At 44.7% G+C, this 23,320-nt stretch overlaps 1 protein-coding gene and 1 long non-coding RNA gene across 3 annotated transcripts in view; one reads left to right on the forward strand and one right to left on the reverse strand.

The window, feature by feature from the left end:
• Positions 1–23,320, reverse strand: part of LOC130295392 (uncharacterized) — a 129,595-nt gene that overhangs the window by 47,320 nt on the left and 58,955 nt on the right. The gene's annotated exons all lie outside the window — the stretch shown is intronic.
• Positions 48–23,320, forward strand: part of FYB1 (FYN binding protein 1) — a 171,877-nt gene continuing 148,604 nt past the window's right edge. Inside the window, exon 1 of one of the 2 annotated variants that reach the window (XM_056546052.1) lies at positions 48–183. In XM_056546052.1, the coding sequence (XP_056402027.1) occupies positions 181–183 (3 nt within the window). In that variant the 5' untranslated portion in view covers positions 48–180. The remainder of the gene's footprint in view (positions 184–23,320) is intronic. The other variant, XM_056546059.1, reaches the window with a different exon arrangement.

Here is a 23,320-nt window from a genome sequence, read left to right on the forward strand (position 1 = left end):
TTGCTGTATAAATATCTCCTAAACAGAGAATATTCTGCAACAGTAAAGCCCGATAATTATTCTACGATAAGAAGGAATATGAGATACAAGCCAAAAAAAAAAAAAGGGGAAGTGTTCTGAAAGCAGCTTCCAGTCCATGCAAAGGGATAATCATTAAGCCTTAGACTACACTCCAGCACAATGGTGAGTAACATGCATGTGACTGCTTTATGTTATGGCAAACTCCACTGCAGACTTCAAACACTGTTACCAATTGTCGGAGATACATGACCAGTTAGCATTGAATTGTGTAGATCAGTGTTTCCCAACCGGGGTGCCTCCAGCTGTTGCAAAACTACAACTCCTAGCATGCCCGGACAGCCTTCGGCTGTCCGGGCATGCTAGGAGTTGTAGTTTTCCAACAGCTGGAGGCACCCTGGTTGGGGGGGGACGCTCCTTTAGATGAAGTAAAGAAGATCCCCGAGCCAGGCTGCTGGTGGTCTTCATCTACAACAGTATTTTACAACTTGTGGCTCTTCAGCTGCTGCAACGCTACAACTCCAGCCGGGGCATGCTGGGAGCTGTAGTGTTTGAACAGCTGGAAAGCCACCGCTTGGAAAACACTCATCCACATCAATATGTGATCTGGAAGGGTAGATAGCCAGGAGGTCAGTGAGCTCTGTAGAAGATGTGTAGTGTCTTGACACTGTAATCACTAAGGGTTAATGTAAGAGGTTGCTATTAGAGATGAGCGAACTTACAGAAAATTCGATTCGTCACGAACTTCTCGGCTCGGCAGTTGATGACTTATCCTGCATAAATTCAGGTGCTCCGGTGGGCTGGAAAAGGTGGATACAGTCCTAGGAAAGAGTCTCCTAGGAATGTATCCACCTTTTCCAGCCCACGGGAGCACCTGAAAGCTGAACTAATTTATGCAGGAAAAGCCATCAACTGCCGAGCCGAGAAGTTCGTGACGAATCGAATTTACTGTAAATACGCTCATCTCTAGTTGCTATATATATATATATATATATATATATATATATATGCATATATATATATATATATATATATATATATATATGCTCCTACAGGACTAATGCTAATGGGAATTGAGTTCCTGCTGTGAATAGATATAAATAGATATAAATATATATTGTGTCCTACCTTACAGCGTGTGAATAAAGCCATTGACAAGTTTTATCTGCATCTTCCTGAGTGCCGGACGTTTTCTTGTGTGATATATATATATATATATATATATACAGAATTTTCCGGCATATAAGACGACTGGGCGTATAAGACGACCCCCAACTTTTAGAGTTAAAATATAGAGTTTGGGATATACTCACCGTATAAGACCACCCCTCTACCGCGATACAGTACCTTACCATTGTTCCCCCACACTAGCTTGTCAGCATAGTTCCCCCACACTAGGTAGGCAGCATAGTTCCCCCCACATTAGGATGCCAGCATAGTTCCCCCAGATAAGGTTGTAGTTCCCTCACATTAGGTTGGCAATATAGTTTCCCCCCACATTAGGCTGGCAGTATAGTTCCCCCACATTAGGTTGTAGTTCCCCCACATTAGGTTGGCAGTATAGTTCCCCCCACATTAGGTGCAGTATAGTTCCCCCACATTAGGTTGGCAGTATAGCTCCCCCACATTAGGTAGGCAGTATAGTTTCCCCCACATTAGGTTGTAGGTCCCCCACATTAGGTTGGCAGTATAGTTCCCCCCCCCACGTCAGGTGCAGTATGGTTCCCCCACATTAGGTTGGCAGTATAGTTCCCCCACATTAGGTTGGTAGTATAGTTCCCCCACATTAGGTGCTGCATAGTCCCCCACATTAGGTAGGCAGTGGACCCCACAGACATACAGCCCTTAGCCATATACAGTGTATGGCTTGAGGCTGTATGCCTGTGTACTGCCCCACTTCAGTAACATATTTCATGAGGTTGAAAAAAGACCAGAGTCCATCAAGTTCAACCTATATCCCTAATGAGTCCCTACTGAGTTGATCCAGAGGAAGGCAAAAAACCCTCATACTAGAGGTAAAAATTCCTTCCCGACCCAAATATGGCATCAGAATAAATCCCTGGATCAACCTTCTGTCCCTATAAATCTTGTATACATTACCAGCAATGTTATTATTCTCCAAAAATACATCCAGACCCCTTTTGAATTTTTTTACAGAGTTCCCCATGACCACCTCCTCCGGGAGAGAATTGCACAGTCTCACTGCTCTTACAGTAAAGAACCCCCGTCTGTGCTGGTGTAGAAACCTTCTTTCCTCTAGACGTAGAGGATGCCCCCTTGTTATAGATACAGTCCTGGGTATAAATAAATCATGGGAGAGATCTCTGTACGGTCCCCTGATATATTTATACATAGTTATTAGGTCTCCCCTAAGCCTTCTTTTTTCTAAACTAAATAACCCTAATTCTGCTAATCTTTCTGGGTACTGTAGTCCTCCCATTCCCCGTATTACCCTGTTGCCCATCTTTGAACCCTCTCCAGCTCCACTATATCTTTCTTGTACACTGGTGCCCAGTACTGTACACAGTATTCTATGTGTGGTCTGACCAGTACTGTGCACAGTATTCTATGTGTGGTCTGACTAGTGATTTAGGCCATAGCAGTAGGTCCCGGGACCGGAGGAGCGTTGGTCGGAGCACCAAAGATGACTAGTGTTGCTCGCGAATATTCGCAATGCAAATTTTATTCGCGAATATCGCATTTTTTTTTCCACAGTACACATCACAGTGATCATCCCTCTCTACTTCCAGCTTGTGTGGTGTAAAGAAGGCTCTAATACTACTGTGTGAGACTGGCGTACGAATTTACGTATACGGGAAAATTAGCATATGCTAATTTTCTTATATGCGAAAATGTGCATATGCTAATTTTCTCATATATGAATTTTTGCATATGTTAATTTTTATATATGCTAATTTTCGCATATGCGAAAATAAACCGCGAATATTGCAAATATGCGAATTTAGCGAATATATGACGAATATTCGTCCATATATTCGCAAAATATCGTGAATTCGAATATGGCCTATGCCGCTCAACACTAAAGCTGATGTGCCGGTAACTTACCATGCCCACGCATCCTCGCTGCTTCGCTCTGCTCTGCTGTTGCTATGGGCGAAGGCGCCGGGACGTCAGTGACGTCCCTGCGTGTACTACCTCCCGGCGGTCCATGAGTTTTTAAAGTTAACACGTGGCCGCAGAAAGGTAACTGGGACATCCTTGTGTTCCGAAAAGATCTTATGTATATAGAGAGAATGCAAACATACAGTGAGGGAGATTTATCAAAACCTGTGCTGAGGAAAAGTTGCTGAGTTGCCCATAGCAACCAATCAGATCGCTACTTTCATTTTCCAGAGGCCTTTTAAAAAACTTAAAGAAGCCATCTGATTGGTTGCTATGGGCAACTCAGCAACTTTTCCTCTGGACAGGTTATAAAAAATCTCCCCGAGTAGGTGTTGTGCAGTATATGACAGTATTTTTTCAGCACTGTGTGAAGTATTATTTACCCACTGTATGGAAATACTTGTTCACCACTCTTGTAGATTGTATTAAAAGTTATAGGGGGGGAGTAATCAAAACCTGTGTAGAGGAAGAGCGGTGCCGTTGCCAATAGCAACCAGTCAGATGGCTTCTTTCATTTTTCATAGGCCTCTTTAAAAATGAAAGAATCGATCTGATTGGTTGCTATGGGCAACGCTCTTCCTCTACACAGGTTTTGATAAATCTCCGCTATGACCTCCGTAATTAACCCTTTTGTATGCCGCATTTACAAAGTATACAGTTTAGGTTCAATATTCGAGTATACAAAAGGGGGGAGATTTATCAAAACCTGTCGAAAAGTTGCTGAGTTGCCCATAGCAACCAATCAGATCGCTTCTTTCATTTTTCAGAGGCCTTTTTAAAAATGAAAGAAGCGGTCTCATTGGTTACTATGGGCAACTCAGCAACTTTTCCTCTGAACAGGTTTTGATAAATCCCCCCCCCCCCCCCCCCCCAGGTCTCTGAATCACTGTTCATAGTAACAACTTCTTATTATAGAGAGGAGTCACCACAGATATATTCTTTGCCTTGTGACACCGAAGAGATTTAGGTTTGATTAGAATGAATTTACTTCACATTAATACCGAAGGGATCTTCCTCTTTCACATGGGAATAAATAAGCTGTGTAGTGGCTAACTTTGTGTTTCAGATTTAGAACCTTGAAACGTAAAACATTTTCAAGACTTTTGCATGTTATCAGTGAATGGGAACATGCTTGATGGCATTCAGAGACTGTAACCTGTACATAGCTAGTCCTGCTCTCAACTGAGAAGTGGAGACAATTGTATCCAGTCTAGACAATGCTCTGTGAGCTAAACATCCTGGACTCCAGACTGATACATTGTACATAGCTAGTCCTGCTCTCAACTGAGAAGTGGAGACAATTGTATCCAGTCTAGACAATGCTCTGTGAGCTAAACATCCTGGACTCCAGACTGATACATTGTACATAGCTAGTCCTGCTCTCAACTGAGAAGTGGAGACAATTGTATCCAGTCTAGACAATGCTCTGTGAGCTAAACATCCTGGACTCCAGACTGATACATTGTACATAGCTAGTCCTGCTCTCAACTGAGAAGTGGAGACAATTGTATCCAGTCTAGACAATGCTCTGTGAGCTAAACATCCTGGACTCCAGACTGATACATTGTACATAGCTAGTCCTGCTCTCAACTGAGAAGTGGAGACAATTGTATCCAGTCTAGACAATGCTCTGTGAGCTAAACATCCTGGACTCCAGACTGATACATTGTACATAGCTAGTCCTGCTCTCAACTGAGAAGTGGAGACAATTGTATCCAGTCTAGACAATGCTCTGTGAGCTAAACATCCTGGACTCCAGACTGATACATTGTACATAGCTAGTCCTGCTCTCAACTGAGAAGTGGAGACAATTGTATCCAGTCTAGACAATGCTCTGTGAGCTAAACATCCTGGACTCCAGACTGATACATTGTACATAGCTAGTCCTGCTCTCAACTGAGAAGTGGAGACAATTGTATCCAGTCTAGACAATGCTCTGTGAGCTAAACATCCTGGACTCCAGACTGATACATTGTACATAGCTAGTCCTGCTCTCAACTGAGAAGTGGAGACAATTGTATCCAGTCTAGACAATGCTCTGTGAGCTAAACATCCTGGACTCCAGACTGATACATTGTACATAGCTAGTCCTGCTCTCAACTGAGAAGTGGGGACAATTGTATCCAGTCTAGACAATGCTCTGTGAGCTAAACAGCCCGGACTCCAGACTGATACATTGTACATAGCTAGTCCTGCTCTCAGCTGAGAAGTGGAGACGATTGTATCCAGTCTAGACAATGCTCTGTGAGCTAAACAGCCCGGACTCCAGACTGATACATTGTACATAGCTAGTCCTGCTCTCAGGTGAGAAGTGGAGACAATTGTATCCAGTCTAGACAATGCTCTGTGAGCTAAACATCCTGGACTCCAGACTGATACATTGTACATAGCTAGTCCTGCTCTCAGCTGAGAAGTGGAGACAATTGTATCCAGACTAGACAATGCCCTGTGAGCTAAACATCCTGGACTCCAGACTGATACATTGTACATAGATAGTCCTGCTCTCAGCTGAGAAGTGGAGACAATTGTATCCAGTCTAGACAATGCTCTGTGAGCTAAACATCCTGGACTACAGACTGATACATTGTACATAGCTAGTCCTGCTCTCAGCTGAGAAGTGGAGACAATTGTATCCAGTCTAGACAATGCTCTGTGAGCTAAACAGCCTGGACTCCAGACTGATACATTGTACATAGCTAGTCCTGCTCTCAGCTGAGAAGTGGAGACAATTGTATCCAGTCTAGACAATGCTCTGTGAGCTAAACATCCTGGACTCCAGACTGATACATTGTACATAGCTAGTCCTGCTCTCAGCTGAGAAGCGGAGACAATTGTACCCAGTCTAGACAATGCTCTGTGAGCTAAACATCCTGGACTCCAGACTGATACATTGTACATAGCTAGTCCTGCTCTCAGCTGAGAAGTGGAGACAATTGTACCCAGTCTAGACAATGCTCTGTGAGCTAAACAGCCTGGACTCCAGACTGATACATTGTACATAGCTAGTCCTGCTCTCAGCTGAGAAGTGGAGACAATTGTATCCAGTCTAGACAATGCTCTGTGAGCTAAACATCCTGGACTACAGACTGATACATTGTACATAGCTAGTCCTGCTCTCAGCTGAGAAGTGGAGACAATTGTATCCAGTCTAGACAATGCTCTGTGAGCTAAACAGCCTGGACTCCAGACTGATACATTGTACATAGCTAGTCCTGCTCTCAGCTGAGAAGTGGAGACAATTGTATCCAGTCTAGACAATGCTCTGTGAGCTAAACATCCTGGACTCCAGACTGATACATTGTACATAGCTAGTCCTGCTCTCAGCTGAGAAGCGGAGACAATTGTACCCAGTCTAGACAATGCTCTGTGAGCTAAACATCCTGGACTCCAGACTGATACATTGTACATAGCTAGTCCTGCTCTCAGCTGAGAAGTGGAGACAATTGTACCCAGTCTAGACAATGCTCTGTGAGCTAAACAGCCTGGACTCCAGACTGATACATTGTACATAGCTAGTCCTGCTCTCAGCTGAGAAGTGGAGACAATTGTATCCAGTCTAGACAATGCTCTGTGAGCTAAACATCCTGGACTCCAGACTGATACATTGTACATAGCTAGTCCTGCTCTCAGCTGAGAAGTGGAGACAATTGTACCCAGTCTAGACAATGCTCTGTGAGCTAAACAGCCTGGACTCCAGACTGATACATTGTAGATAGCTAGTCCTGCTCTCAGCTGAGAAGTGGAGACAATTGTATCCAGTCTAGACAATGCTCTGTGAGCTAAACATCCTGGACTCCAGACTGATACATTGTACATAGCTAGTCCTGCTCTCAGCTGAGAAGTGGAGACAATTGTATCCAGTCTAGACAATGCTCTGTGAGCTAAACATCCTGGACTCCAGACTGATACATTGTACATAGCTAGTCCTGCTCTCAGCTGAGAAGTGGAGCCAATTGTATCCAGTCTAGACAATGCTCTGTGAGCTAAACACCCTGGACTCTAGACTGATGCACTGTACATAGCTAGTCCTGCTCTCAGCTGAGAAGTGGAGACAATTGTATCCAGTCTAGACAATGCTCTGTGAGCTAAACAGCCTGGGCTCCAGACTGATACATTGTACATAGCTAGTCCTGCTCTCAGCTGAGAAGTGGAGACAATTGTATCCAGTCTAGACAATGCTCTGTGAGCTAAACATCCTTGACTCCAGACTGATGCACTGTACATAGCTAGTCCTGTTCTCAGCTGAGAAGTGGAGACAATTGTATCCAGTCTAGACAATGCTCTGTGAGCTAAACATCCTGGACTCCAGACTGATACATTGTACATAGCTAGTCCTGCTCTCAGCTAGAGACAAGTAGAGACAATTGTATCATCTAGACCAGTGGTCTCCAACCAGTGGACTTGCAGATGTTGCAAAACTACAACTCCCAGCATGACCGGACAGCCGTTGGCTGTCCGGGCATGCTGGGAGTTGTAATTTTGCAACTGTGGTGGCCAAGTATGGGATGGTGTTTCCCCATACCTCTCCTGCCGTGTCAGGCAGAGTCTCTCCATGTCCCCAGGTCCCCCTTTATGTATTATCCCCTGTGTATATACGTTGTGATATTAATACTGTACTGTTTCTTTAATTGTTATACCCCGAGATTGTTACCCAGGAGGCACTAGTGACCAGGTGACCCCCCTAAGTGACCTATGGGCTCCTTGCACAGTCCCCCTATATACCCAGAGTAGGGGCTGCAATCTCTCTCTTAGTTCCTGAGGTCCAGTGCAGTCAAGTCGTCTCAGTGTGTGTGTCCGGAGCATTGGAGGCCTCAAGCCTATAGCCTGCAGCCTCTTGTCAATTGCAAGTCAACTATAGTCATCTAATTGCAAGTCCCAGCAAGCCTGCGAGGTCCCCCTGTGCCTCTGGTCACCTCCTTGGGATATTGGCTGTACTGCATAGACTGTATCACCTGTCTACCCTCAGTAAAGCTGTCATTTGTCCGTAACTTGGCATCGGTGTCTTCATTGTGCCTAGCCCAGAACCAGCGGCATTACCTTAGGGTGGTTAAGGCTAAACCACACCCTGGCGTCACGACAAGAAGGGGTTAATAACATCTGCCCCTGGGGTTATAACATCTGCCCTTCATCTCACACCCCAACGCCACACAACATCTGGAGGTCCACAGGTTGGAGACCTCTGATCTAGACAATGCTCTGTGAGCTAAACAAATCAGCAGCAAGTTATCAAATCTCACTGTACTCGTTGGCTACAATGTATCAGTCTACCAGCTCTCAGGGGCAGCACCGGGGACTGACAGACTACACACTGCTTCATGATGATCTGTCATTTGTGTCCCTTTCACAGACTTCTTTCCATTGTAAACAGTCAGTAATCTGCTTGAGATCCGGAGGTTGTTATCACCGCTCAGACTTCTTTCCATTGTAAACAGTCAGTCATCTGCTTGAGATCCGGAGGTTGTTATCACCGCTCTCCTAAGTAAAGAAACAATCCGTACAATAGAATAAAACTTTATTTAAAAAAAATACTCGTCCAGATGAGCTGCAATGTGACCATTAGACATAGTGCTATCTAACTTTCCAACATTTATTCATGACAGTAGGTTTGTTTAGTTGCATGGGGCTGCACCTCGCCCACATAGGGCCGCTACTTATGTCTGAGCCCTAAATGTATCCCTGCTGACAGACTACTCAGAGCACAACAATGCAAAATCCAATGTCAAATACAAATGTCACACTGGCAACAGCCTAAACAAATATTAGCAAATGTATCAGGAGCAATCTGAGGACTGTGAAAAGTGAAAGTTACATGACTACTGGGTGGGAGGGGGTACAGAGCTATGACAGCAGATTATCCAAGGTGCTAGGGGTTAAAGGGATATTCCTGGATTCTTTTTTTTATATGACTATGCTACAGGGGCTGTAAAGTTAGTGTAATTCATCATATAGTGTCTGTACCTGTGTGTCATGGTCGTCCCACAATTCTTGTGTGACCTTTGCCCTAATGTTTATTTATAACAGCATACAAAATGAGTGTCGTCTCAGGTTTTCCCAGGTTTCAGTGTGGCCCGAGACATTACATCACTAGTCAGGTGTTCAGAGGGAGCCTGCCTGTGCTTCAATGGGTGGAGCGACCGCTGGGTGGGAGGGAGATCATTCTGCAGTGAACTGTAGTTTTGCAACAGCTTGAGGCACCCTAGTCAGAAAACACTGGTCTATTGCATGGAAAGGATCACAGGTGTGTTTCAATGGGTGGGGTGGCTGATGGTGTGGGAGGGAGAGAAGTGACCTAACACTTACAAATAAGGAATTATGGGATTAGTAGTTGGGACAAAATCCATCAGGAATCAGCCAGTTCACAAAAAGCTAGCCTCAGCATTATGGTGATCTCACAACATAGCCATGTAGCCCCAGGACAAGCTCAGTTCCTTCCTAAGCATGTCCAATACTGTCTGACAGGTTTCATTTTTATAATTTTTTGGAATAAAATGTTATTAAAAAGAAGCTATTTTGGACTTTTTTTTTTTTTTTTACGTTCAAGCCGTTCACCGTACGGTATCATTAACATTTTATTTTATTAGTTCAGATATTTACGCATGCGGCGATACCAAATATGTATATAAAATATTTTTTTTAACACTTTTTGGGGGTGAAATAGGGAAAATGGGACAATTTACATTTTTATTGGGGGAGGGGGTTTTCAAATTATTTTTTACTTAATTTTTTTTACTTTTTTTAACTTTTATTTTTACACTTTAATAGTCCTCATAGGAGACTATTTATAGCAATCATTCAATTGCTAATACCTTTCAGTGCTATGTATAGGACACAGCGCTGATCAGCATTATCGGTCATCTTCTGCTCTGGTCTGCGGGAAGGCAGATCAGAGCAGAAGACTCCCGGAAGGCAGCGGAGCCAGGTGAGGGGACCTCCGTCTGCCACGCTGGATGATCGGATAGCTGTGGCAGCGCTGCGGGCGATCTGATCATCCATTTTAATGACCGCAATGCTGCAGATGCCGTGATCTGTATTGATCACGGCATCTGAGGGGTTAATGGCGGACATCCGCGGGATCGCGGATGTCCCCCATTACAGGCGGGTCCCTGGCTGCAATCAGCAACCGGGACCTGCCGCGCATGATCCGGGCATCGCTCCGATGCTCGCGGTTATGCTTAGGACCTAAATGTACGTCCTGGTGCGTTAAGTACCACCTCACCAGGACGCACATTTACGTCCTGCGTCGTTAAGGGGTTAAAGGAGTACTCCGGTGGAAAACATTTATTTATTTATTTATTGTTAAATCAACTGGTGCCAGAAAGTTAGAGATTTGTAAATTACTTCTATTTAAAAAATCTTTACCCTTCCAGTACTTTTAAGTGGCTGTATGCTACAGGGAAATTCTTTTCTTTTTTAATTTCTTTTTTTGTCTTGTCCACAGTGCTCTCTGCTGACCTTTCCAGAGCAGCATAGGTTTGCTATGGGGATTTTCTCCTGCTCTGGACAGTTCCTGATATGGGCATCAGGTGTCAGCAGAGAGCACTGTGAACAAGACAAGACAAAAAAAGAAATTAAAAAAGAATAGAATTTGGTCTGTTCCTTCCATCATTATTTCTATGATCCTCATCAGGATTTATCCTTTACAACGGGAACTGACTACCCTATCCGGATCTGACCTCCCCATCAGGATATGTCCTTCCAGAATTCAAACGGGGATTCTGGTGGAAAACATATGGTTTCAAATCAACTGATGCCAGAAAGTTAAACAGATTTGTAAATTATTTCTATATAAAAAAAAAAAATCCTTAATCCTTCCAGTACTTATCAGCTGCTGTATGCTCCAGAGGAAGTTCTCTCTGCTGCTCACTGCTACCACCTCTCTCTGTGTCAGGAACTGTCCAAACCAGGAGCAAATCCCAATAGAGAACCTCTCTTTCTCTGGACAGTTCCTGGCATGGACAGTGTTGTCAGCAGAGAGCACTATGGTTCAGACTGGAAAGAACTACACAACTTCCTCTGTAGCATACAGCTGCTAATAAGTCCTTGAAGGGTAAAGATTTTTTTAATAGAAGTCATTTACAAATCTGTTTAACTTTCTGGCACCAGTTGTGTTTTCCACAGGGGTACCCCTTTAAATTCTCCCCATCAGGGTCTGTTCTTCACAACAGGATCTAAATGCCCTCTCAGGACCTGTCTCAGGACAGTCATATGGTAGTGAGAAGTTCTTGAGTGACCCGTCTTCTGAGCTCACATGGGGGAGATTTATCAAAACCTGTGCAGAGGAAAACTTGCCAAGTTGCCCATAGCAACCAATCAGATCGCTTCTTTCATTTTTCACAGGGCTTCATTAAAATGAAAGCAGCGATCTGATTGGTTGCTATGGGCAACTGGTTAAGTTTTCCTCTGCCCAGGTTTTGATAAATCTCCCCCATGATGTCTTATGTCAGAATAGTCTGCACTGGAAAACTCTAAAGATTTTGGTTTTCTATTGAGTGACCAGAATAATAGTGTGCATGGTACAGAGTAGTTCCCTTTAGGATCTCCATATACAGTGGTCCCTCAAGTTACAATATTAATTGATTCTGAGACGACCATTGTATGTTGGGACCATTGTATGTTGAGACCAGAACTCTATGGAAACCTGGTAATTGGTTCTAAAGGCACCAAAATGTCATCCAAAAATACGAAAAAAGTGAGAGTTAAAGGGGTACTCCGGTGAAAACCTTTTTTCTTTTAAATCAACTGGTGGCAGAAAGTTAAACATATTTGTAAATTACTTCTATTAAAAAATCTTACTCCTTCCTGTACTTATTAGCTGCTGAATACTACAGAGGAAATTCTTTTCATTTTGGAATGCTTTCTGATGACATCACGAGCACAGTTCTCTCTGCTGACGTCATTATAATAATAATAACTCTTTATTTATTGTTGTCCTTAGTGGGATTTGAACCCAAGTCCCCAGCACTGCAAGGCAGCAGCGCTAACCACTGAGCCACCATGCTGCCCTTAGCATACATCTGCTATGCATGGTTGCTAAAATGGAAAGAGATGTCAGCAGAGAGCACTGTGCTCGTGATGTCATCAGTGTTCCAAAAAGAAAGGAATTTCCTCTGTAGCATTCAGCAGCTAATAAGTACTGGAAGGATTAAGATTTTTTAATAGAAGTAATTTACAAATATGTTTAACTTGCTGCCACCAGTTGATTTAAAAGAAAAAAGGTTTTCACCGGAGTACCCCTTTAAAGAAAAATAAGTAGATAACTAATATAGATAAAGCAAATCCTTCCATATAAACGTAGGAAAGATCTGCTGGGAGCTGTAATCACTGTCTATGTCAGTGTTTCCCATGCAGGGAGCTTCTAGCTGTTGCAAAACTACAACTCCCAGCATGCCCGGACAGCCAAAGGCTCTCCGGGCATGCTGAGAGTTGTAGTTTTGCAACAGCTGGAGGCACCCTGCTTGGGAAACACTGGTCTATGTAGATGACTGGAGCTTCTTCCGGGTCCTGTATAAAACACACAATGTCCTAAAAAAGTAACATGGAGTCGCCCTCACCTGGTGTCCAAAGGAGCAGCTAACCCTGGTACAGGTAAAGAATACAGAACATGTAATACCTCCCTGTACTGTAGGGGGCGCTACCAGACATCAGTCAGTGCATGCACTTCAGTAATACAGGTAAAGAGTAGTACAGAACATGTAATACCTCCCTGTACTGTAGGGGGCGCTACCAGACATCAGTCAGTGCATGCACTTCAGTAATACAGGTAAAGAGTACGGAACATGTAATACCTCCCTGTACTGTAGGGGGCGCTACCAGACACCAGTCAGTGCATGCACTTCCGTAATACAGGTAAAGAGTAGTACAGAACATGTTATACCTCCCTGTACTGTAGGGGGCGCTACCAGACACCAGTCAGTGCATACACTTCAGTAATACAGGTAAAGAGTAGTACAGAGCATGTAATACCACCCTGTACTGTAGGGGGCACTACCAGACACCAGTCAGTGCATGCACTTCAGTAATACAGGTGTTTTACCAGTGAAATGTCCATTCTGATTGGTCAGTTCTTCCAGCCGCTGACACGTTTCACAGATCTGGATTGTCTGTAGCATTGTATGTTGAGTCTGGTTTCAACTTACAATGGTCCAGAAAAGACCATTGTATGTTGAAACTATTGTATGTTGAGGCCATTGTATGTTGAGGGATCATTGTACTGTTAGTTTCTAAAGGCTAGACATGCCAAATTTCTCAAAGCCCTCTGAACTGGTTAAACACACTTGCATTGACGTCACGACCCCTCAGCCAACACTCAATCATATAATTATTTGGGCAGCCATCTTGCCTGGGCTCTTTTTAACAGCATTTAGAGATATGCTTTGCTGCAAGCCTCAAGAACATGGGCATTGAAATTGACATGTCACATTGAAATTAATGGGAAAGGTATCTGGGCATTCTCAGTGACCTTAACTGGGCTCATTCTGCAGAGAGGAGGAGGCTGAGTTGTGAGTTTAAAGGGGTACTCCCCTGCCCCAGCGTTCAGAACATTTAGTTCCAAACGTTGGGTGCGAGCTGCAGGGTTGTGACTAGTGTTGAGCGGCATAGGCCATATTCGAATTTGCGATATTTCGCGAATATATGGATGAATATTTGTCATATATTCGCAAAATTCACTGCTAGAGATGAGCGAACTTACAGTAAATTCGATTCGACACGAACTTCTCGGCTTGGCAGTTGATGGCTTTTCCTGCATAAATTAGTTCAGCTTTCCGGTGCTCCGGTGGGCTGGAAAAGGTGGATACAGTCCTAGGAGACTCTTTCCTAGGACTGTATCCAGCTTTTCCAGCCCACCTGAGCACCTGAAGGCTGAACTAATTTACCCAGGAAAAGGCATCAACTGCCGGGCCGAGAAGTTCGTGACGAATCGAATTTACTGTAAGTTCGCTCATCTCTGTTCGCTGCCTTTTTTTTTACTATGCACCATAAAATTTGCGCGATCTTCAGCAAACATGATCATTCTCATTGGCTCACAAGCTAAAAGAAGGGAGGGATCAATAGTCACGAATTTTCGCATATGCAAATTTTCGCGTGCGTGCCAATCTGACACAGTAGCTAGTATTGGAGCCTTGTTTAGACCACAAGCTGGGAGCAGGGAGGGATGATCACTGTGATGTGCACTGTGAAAAAAAAAAGTGAATATTCGTAATTGCGAATATATAGCGCCATATTCGCGAATTTGCGAATATTGCGAATATTCGCGCCCAACACTAGTTGTGACATCACGGCCATGCCCCCTTGTGCCATCATGCCACGCCCCCTCAGTGCAAGTCTATGGGAGGGGGCGTACGCCCCCTCCCATAGACTTGCATTGAGGGGGCGTGGCCGTGACGTCACGACCCCGCAGCCCACACCCAACGTTCGGAACTAAATGCTCCTTTAAAGGAGAACTCCGGCCAGAATGAACTTATCACACCTATCTCGGGACCGCTCTGTAATGAATGGGACAGCGCTTAACCCTTTCATGATACAGACTGTTTTGACGTTAACCCCTTAACGACGCCGGACGTATATCTACGTCCTGCCCCGGCTCCCGCGATATGAAGCGGGATCGCGCCGCGATCCTGCATCATATCGCGTCGGTCCCGGCGCTCATCAACGGCCGGGACCCGCGGCTAATACCACACATCGCCGATCGCGGCGATGTGCGGTATTAACCCTTTAGAAGCGGCGGTCAAAGCTGACCGCCGCTTCTAAAGTGAAACTGAAAGTGACCCGGCTGCTCAGTCGGGCTGTTCGGGACCGCCGCTGTGAAATCGCGACGTCCCGAACAGCTTGCCGGACACCGGGAGGGCCCTTACATGCCTCCTCGGTGTCTGATCGACGAATGACTGCTCCGTGCCTGAGATCCAGGCAGGAGCAGTCAAGCGCCGATAATGCTGATCACAGGCGTGTTAATACACGCCTGTGATCAGGATGAGAGATCAGTGTGTGCATTGTTATAGGTCCCTATGGGACCTATAACACTGCAAAAAAAAAGTAAAATAAAGTGTTATTAAAGGTCATTTAACCCCTTCCCTAATAAAAGTTTGAATCATCCCCCTTTTCCCATAAAAAAAATAAAACAGTGTAAAAAATAAATAAATAAACATATGTGGTATCGCCGCGTGCGTAAATGTCTGAACTATAAAAATATATCATTAATTAAACCGCACGGTCAATGGCGTACGCGCAAAAAAATTCCAAAGTCCAAAAAAGCGTATTTTGGTCACTTTTTATACCATTAAAAAAATGAATAAAAAGTGATCAAAAAGTCAGATCAAAACTAAAATCATACCAATAAAAACTTCAGATCACGGCGCAAAAAATAAGTCCTCATACCGCCCTGTACGTGGAAAAATAAAAAAGTTATAGGGGTCAGAAGATGACATTTTTTAAACATATACATTTTCCTGCATGTAGTTATGATTTTTTACAGAAGTGCGACAAAATCAAACCTATATAAGTAGGGTATCATTGTAACCGTATGGACCTACAGAATAATAATAAGGTGTAATTTTTACCGAAATATGCACTGCGTAGAAACGGAAGCCCCTAAAAGTTACAAAATGGCGTTTTTTTTTCGATTTTGTAGCACAATGATTTTTTTTTCCGTTTCGCCGTGCATTTTTGGGTAAAATGACTAATGTCACTGCAAAGTAGAATTGGCGACGCAAAAAATAAGCCATAATATGGATTTTTAGGTGGAAAATTGAAAGGGTTATGATTTTTAAAAGGTAAGGAGGAAAAAACGAAAGTGCAAAAACGGAAAAACCCTGAGTCCTTAAGGGGTTAATGACCGGGCGGCATTGGTAATAACTTTGCAATGCTGTGACTGAAAAAATACATTTTTAGATTGTTTTGTGACATTTTGTACTTTATATTAGTGATACATTCTCTACACGGCTTTTATGTACGGTAAAAATGGTGTTATCTTTATACTGTGGATTTGTACGGCTTTTTTCATGTTTTTTTTCCTTCTCACAAGACAAACATGGCAATACCTATTCTTTATAGGGTTTTGGAATTTTGTTTTTCTACGATAACATACGGCTTTTTATGGGAAAGGGCCATTTATTTATTTGCTACACTTTATTTTTTTATTTAAAAAACATTTTATTTTGATACTTTGTACCTTTTTCCTGTTATACTATACTTCATACATTTCCACAAGCCAGTGCTGCAGAGTAGATTCAGAGAAAGGTCCTCACAGCGAACTTACAGTAAATTCGATTCGTCACGAACTTCTCGGCTCGGCAGTTGATGACTTATCCTGCATAAATTAGTTCAGCTTTCCGGTGCTCCGGTGGGCTGGAAAAGGTGGATACATTCCTAGGAAAGAGTCTCCTAGGACTGTATCCACCTTTTCCAGCCCACCGGAGCACCTGAAAGCTGAACTCACTTATGCAGGAAAAGTCATCAACTGCCGAGCCGAGAAGTTCGTGACGAATCGAATTTACTGTAAGTTCGCTCATCTCTATTCCTCACATAAGACAAAAAAAAAAAATATTACCCTAAAAATGTGGAATCTTGTCAGACATTCAGTTCATGAGAAACTTTCTTTACTTCCTTTTTCTTGCATAGAGACACCATTGGTTAGACCAGTGTTTCCCAACCAGCGCGCCTGCAGCTGTTGCAAAACTACAACCTAAGGCACCCTGGTTGGAAAACACTGGGTTAGACGCTAGTTTCGCTTAGTGTGGTTACGACAACACTTCTCCTCTCTTCTCCTGTGCTACGGCACTTCAGCCTTGTCATAGGAAAATGTATGGCCAAAAATCACCAGCAACATTAAAAGGGTACTTCGGTGGAAAACTTTTTTATTTATTTATCAACTGGTGCCAGAAAGTTAAACAGATTTGTAAATTACTTCTATTAAAAAAATCTTAATCCTTCCAGTACTTATTAGCTGCTGAATACTAAAGAGGAAATTCTTTTCTTTTTGGAACACAGTGCTCTCTGCTGACATCATGACCACAGTGCTCTCTGCTGACACCTCTGTCCATTTTAAGAACTGTCCAGAGTAGGAGAAAATCCCCATAGCAAACATATGCTGCTCTGGACAGTTCCTAAAATGGTAAGAGATGTCAGCAGAGAGCACTGTGGTCATGATGTCAGCAGAGAGCACTGTGTTCCAAAAAGAAAATAATTTCCTCTTTAGTATTCAGCAGCTAATAAGTACTGGAAGGATTAAGATTTTTTTTAATAGAAGTAATTTACAAATCTGTTTAACTTTCTGGCACCAGTTTATTTAAAAAAAAGGTTTCCACCGGAGTACCCCTTTAATACCATATATCAGCTTTCTGGCAGGGGCCTCACTGCAGCATCATATATTTACAAAGTGCATGCATAGCTTTTTTTGTAATGTATATTGTGATTTACCCAACTGGCCCCAGGCAGGGAACATGGAATATAAACAACAGTGTCCCATAGCGTTCTAGGAACATTTCATCAGGACAGGCCATGAATGGTTAATTGGTGGGGTTGGGGGCGTTACCAGCTAAATGAGGGGGTTCCTTCACTGTTTATCCAGACACACGCCGTATATCTGGTTGTGGCTGTATCGGGTACTGCAGCATGGTTCCATTCTCCCCAACCCAGTCCTCAAGCCTCAATGATAGTTTAGATCTGATATTTTCCCTGTTCTATTTCAATGGAGTAACAAAAAAAATAAATAAACCTGAATGTTGGTGGGCCAAGGGGACTGAGTTGGAGATCATTGAAGGATGTATATGCTTCATAGGGGTATTTCAACTTACAAAACTTATCCCCTATCCACAGGGTAGGCTATACGTGTCAGTTTGCTTGCGGGTTTAACAAATAAGGTCCCATGATCTTGAGAATAGGGACCTGATTCGCACCTCGAAAGTTTATTAAAAGAGCATGGGTGACCATTCATAGCACAGGTTCCCTAAGCTATACACTGTACCACATGCTGCATTAACATTCCGCTCCATCACTTATTATCGAAGAAACAAAGTAAAAAAAACAATGCATTACAATCTGTGATCGGGGAGGGGTGTGGGATCTATGGGAATAGGGAGGGGCGGATCACAGGACCAAACTACTAGGCAAACATGTGGGGTAGTGGAGTAGAGGGGCATTGGTCTTCTTCTTCAACCTCGAAAGGGAGGTGGAGCACCGTTGCTTCATTCATTGTCTATGGGAGAGCTGGAAATCGCCAAGTACTGTACTTGACAATGGAGGGACTTCGTGCATATGAGACCCACTATCTCACTCCCACTGGAGAAACAGGACCATGGTGGGGTCGGCCCTAGCATTCCTGTGGATAGAGCATAAGTATTTTAAGTTGGAACATCCCTTTACATTAAAAAGTACCTGTCACTAGAGATGTCGCGAATTGTTCGCCGGCGAACAGTTCCCGGCGAACTTAGCATGTTCGCGTTCGCATCGCCTGGCGAACATATGTGAAGTTCGATTCGCCCCCTATACTTTAACATTGCGGTAAAATTTTACCCTGTGAGTCAGAGTCAGCAGACACATTACATCCAATCAGCATCAGTCCCTCCCTTCCAGACCCTCCTACCTCCTGCACGGACGCCATTTTACCTTCATTCGGCATGCTGCAGGCTTAGAAAGTGGAGGGACATAGAAGCTGATCCTGCTGTAATAGGGAAAGTGATAGCTAGGTTGCTGCTAGGTGGTGTATTCAGGGTCCACTTTACTCCTAAAGCATTAGTGTAACATCTGCTTTAAGGACAGCACCCAAAAAAGCCCTTTTTAGGGCTCAAATATCAGTCCGTGTGTCTTGCAATAGCTGGAGGCACCCTGGTTGGGAGGGAACCGCTGGTTAAAAGGGGTACTCCAGTGTAAAACTTAAGTTCCTTCAAGCAACTAACTACGGTATTAAAAGGGCTATAAGTTCAGTCCGTGTGTCTTGCAACAGCTGGAGGCACCCTGGTTGGGAGGGAACCGCTGGTTAAAAGGGGTACTCCAGTGTAAAACTTAAGTTCCTTCAAGCAACTAACTACAGTATTAAAAGGGCTATAAGTTCAGTCTGTGTCTTGCAACTGCTGGAGGCACCCTGGTTGGGGACCTCTGTTTAAAAGGGGAACTCCGCTGGCCACCTTTTTTGCTCATTGTCACACTAGTGCAAATCACATTTGGTGTGATAGTTGTTCAAATTAAAAAAATATATATACCTTTTTTGGCTGTGAAATAAAACCAGTGCTGCCTAAAGGGGGCTCTAACTATGTGCTGCCTAATATGGTGGAGTCTATGTGCTGCCTAAAGGGGGGATCTAAATATGTGCTGCCTAAAGGGGGCTCTATGTGCTGCCTAAAGGAAGACTCTAACTATGTGCTGCCTAATATGGGGGAATCTATGTGCTGCCTAAAGGGGGGCTCTATGTGCTGCCTAAAGGGGGGCTCTAACTATATGCTGCCTAACATGGGGGAATCTATGTGCTGCCTAAAGGGGGGATCTAACTATGTGCTGCCTAAAGGGGGGATCTAACTATGTGCTGCCTAAAGGGGGCTCTATGTGCTGCCTAAAGGGAGGCTCTACCTATGTGCTGCCTAAAGGGGGGCTCTAACTATGTGCTGCCTAATATGGGGGAATCTATGTGCTGCCTAAAGGGGGGATCTAACTATGTAATGCCTAAAGGGGCTCTATGTGCTGCCTAAAGGGGGCTAAAGCACGTTATTCCAAATAATTTAGGAATAATAGGTGATTTATGCCCTTTATGGATTAAAACCAGACTCTGCATCAACTATGTAATTTTCCATGGGAGTTTTGCCGTGGATCCCCCTCCGGCACGCCACAGTCCAGGTATTAGTCCCCTTGAAACAACTTTTAAATCACTATTGTGGCCAGAAAGAGTCCCTGTGGGTTTTAAAATTCACCTGCCCAGTGAAGTCAATGGCAGTTCGCCTGTTTCGCCGGTTCGTAAACTTTTGCGACATCACTACCTGTCACCAAACTAAACATTTAAAGTGTACCTGTCATCAACAAAAACTTTTTATATAATGTAGATAATAACATTATATGTATATTTGTAATATACATTGATAAAAAAATGTGTATATTTTTGGGTTAAAAGATGCTGCCCCTGCAGCTATTGCATGTGTGTCTCTGTGAGGAGTCCAAACAAAGGAAGTGGGGGCAGGACAAGCAGGGCTCTGTGCAGGCTCCTGTCTTGTCAATTATCCTGCTGTGTGAGTCCGGAGCGTGTCATAGAGCCTCAGTGCACAGAGCCCTGCTTGTCCTCAGTGTACATAGCCCTGCTTGTCATCATTGTACAGAGCCCTGCTCGTCCTCAGTGTACAGAGCCTTGCTCGTCCTCAGTGTACAGAGCCCTGCTCGTCCTCAGTGTACATAGCCCTGCTTGTCCTCATTGTACAGAGCCCTGCTCATCCTCAGTGTACAGAGCCCTGCTCGTCCTCAGTGTACAGAGCCCTGCTCGTCCTCAGTGTACAGAGCCCTGCTCGTCCTCAGTGTACAGAGCCCTGCTCATCCTCAGTGTACAGAGCTCTACTTGTCCTCAGTGTACAGAGCTCTGCTTGTCCTTAGTGTACAGAGCCCTGCTTGTCCTCAGTGTACAGAGCTCTGCTTGTCCTTAGTGTACTGAGCCCTTCTTGTCCTCAGTGTACAGAGCCCTGCTTGTCCTCAGTGTACAGAGCCCTGCTTGTCCTCAGTGTACAGAGCCCTGCTTGTCCCCAGTGCACAGAGCCCTGCTTGTCCTCAGTGTACAGAGCCCTGCTTGTCCTCAGTGTACAGAGCCCTGCTTGTCCTCAGTGCACAGAGCCCTGCTTGTCCTCAGTGTACAGAGCCCTGCTTGTCCTCAGTGTACAGAGCCCTGCTTGTCCACCCTCACTTCCTGTATTTGGATTCCTCATAGAGACACACAAGCAATAACTGCAGGAACAAAAATATGCACATTTTTTAACCAATGCATATTACAAATATACATATAATGGTATTATCTACATTATATAAAAAGTTTTCGTTGATGACAGGTACACTTTAATATATTATTCCTTATGTAATTATAATACACTTTTCTCTTTACTTGCTGTTAAAATTCTCAACCTTTATAAATTTTTAATATGATTGAAAAAACAGCCACTAGGTGGCTCTGTTCTGTTCCCTGCGCAAGCCAAACAGTAAGTTTGGTCTCCTCTCGGCCTGGCAGGAGACCAAACTCAGAAAGGCACAGCTCTTGTTGGCTTCAGTGATGTTGCGCCTGCTGGGGAATGCCTACTTTCTCCTGCCGGGAGCTCACACAATGTGAGCAAGGGGAAGGTATGATACACAGTTTTTTAAATCTCGGGAAAAAAAATTAAGGGCAGGAGGGGTGTGTCACGCTGAGCGCTCCGGGTCCCGCTGCCTCCCCGGAGCGCTCACGCGCTCGCGTGCCTCTACATGCAGCGCTCCGGTCGGCACCGCTGACCGCAAGCGCTGCTCCCGTGTCACTGGCGGTGCTGACTGGAGCGCTGCATGTAGAGGCACGCCGTGAGCGCTCCGGGGAGGCAGCTCCGGGGAGGCAGCTGACCGCGAGTGCTGCTCCCGTGTCACCGGAGGGGATGCGATCCGAGGCACGGGATGTGCCCGCTCTCGGATCGCGCCCCATGTCTCTCACCTGCCCCTTCCTCCTCCTCAGTCCCGGCGCGCGCGGCCCCGCTCTCTAGGGCACGCGCGCGCCAGGTCTCTCAGATTTAAAGGGCCAGTGCACCATTAATTGGTGCCTGGCCCAATTAGTTCCAAGCACTCCCAGCACTATATAAATCCCCTTCCCCTTCCTGTCCCTGCCGGATCTTGTTGCCTTGTGCCAGGGAAAGCGTTCCCGTGTGCCCTTAGCCTGAGTATCCAGACCCTTGCCATTGCCCTTGACTACAAACCGTTGCTGCCTGCCCTGACCTTCTGCTATGTCTGACCTTGCCTTTTGCCTAGTCCTTCTGTACCGTGCCTGACTCAGCAGTCAGTGAGGTTGATTCGCTATCGGGTGGAACGTCCTGGGGGTTACCTGCCGCTGCAAGTCCATCCCGGTTTGCGGTGGGCTCTGGTGAAAACCAGTAACCCCTTAGATTCCATTCCCCTGGTACGGCCCACGCCATCCCCTCCCTGACATAGAGGATCCACTACCTGTACCTACCCGCATACCACTCCGGATCCTGACAGGGTGTTAGAAGTAGTTAGGGAATATAATCAGTTTGTTTAGAAAATATGGCTTGATGACAGCTACTCTTTAAAGGGCATGTTTTCTATCGATAAAAATTGGTGACTTGACTTCTTTTGTTTATCACGCCTGTGGCATTTGTTAAGGTAATGAAGTGAATGCACATAACTATAAAGCCTTGCAAATGACTCTCAGAATAAGACTGTAGCTCTTTGTTATTAAGATATCGGAGAGTTTATTACCCTGAAGCCATTTTGCACCATGCAAACATCACAAATACAGAATTCATTGTGCTGCAAAGTGGAACAAGATACTTTTCTTTTACTTTGTAAACTGTCCCATAGTTCATAAACAAATGTTCTCTATAGTATAGAAGAGGTAAAATGAGGAAGGATCTCGGTAGACACTGACATTGGCGAATCCATGACTAATCCCATATTCACTTTTATAGAAAAATAAAGAAACTAAGCAATTCCAGCCAATTCGGAGATCAGTGGATTACTGGGGGTGAGGTAGAAAGTTACAGCTGGTTACATCATTTTCATATAGTGGCCACTAGAGGAGAAATGTAGTATTACAGGGCTTCAATTTAAAGCAGTATTCTGCTTTATAGATCTTATCCTCTATCCAAAGTATAGGGGATAAGATGTATGATCGCAGGGGTCCCGCTGCTGAGGGCCCCTGCAATCTCTATGCAGCCCCCGGCATTCTGTGCCGGGCACTGCCTCCGAGACAGGGACGTGACGTCACGACCACGCCTCCTAGTGACGTCATGCCATGCCCCTCCCTCCATCGTGCCTGATGACTAGCGATGTGGCGCTGATGTCACGGCTATGCCCCCTCGTGACATCACTCCCTCCCTCTTAATGCAAGTCGATGACGGTCCCCTCCCATAGATTTGTATTAAGGGGGCGTGACTGTGATGTCACGAGTCTTCGGTGCAGCAGCTGGCATTCTAAACGAACACTGGGCGCTGTAGGGAGATCGTGGGGGTCCCAGCGGGGGCCCCCT

Source organism: Hyla sarda, chromosome 1 (assembly GCF_029499605.1).
Source record: "Hyla sarda isolate aHylSar1 chromosome 1, aHylSar1.hap1, whole genome shotgun sequence".
Lineage (NCBI taxonomy): Eukaryota > Metazoa > Chordata > Amphibia > Anura > Hylidae > Hyla > Hyla sarda.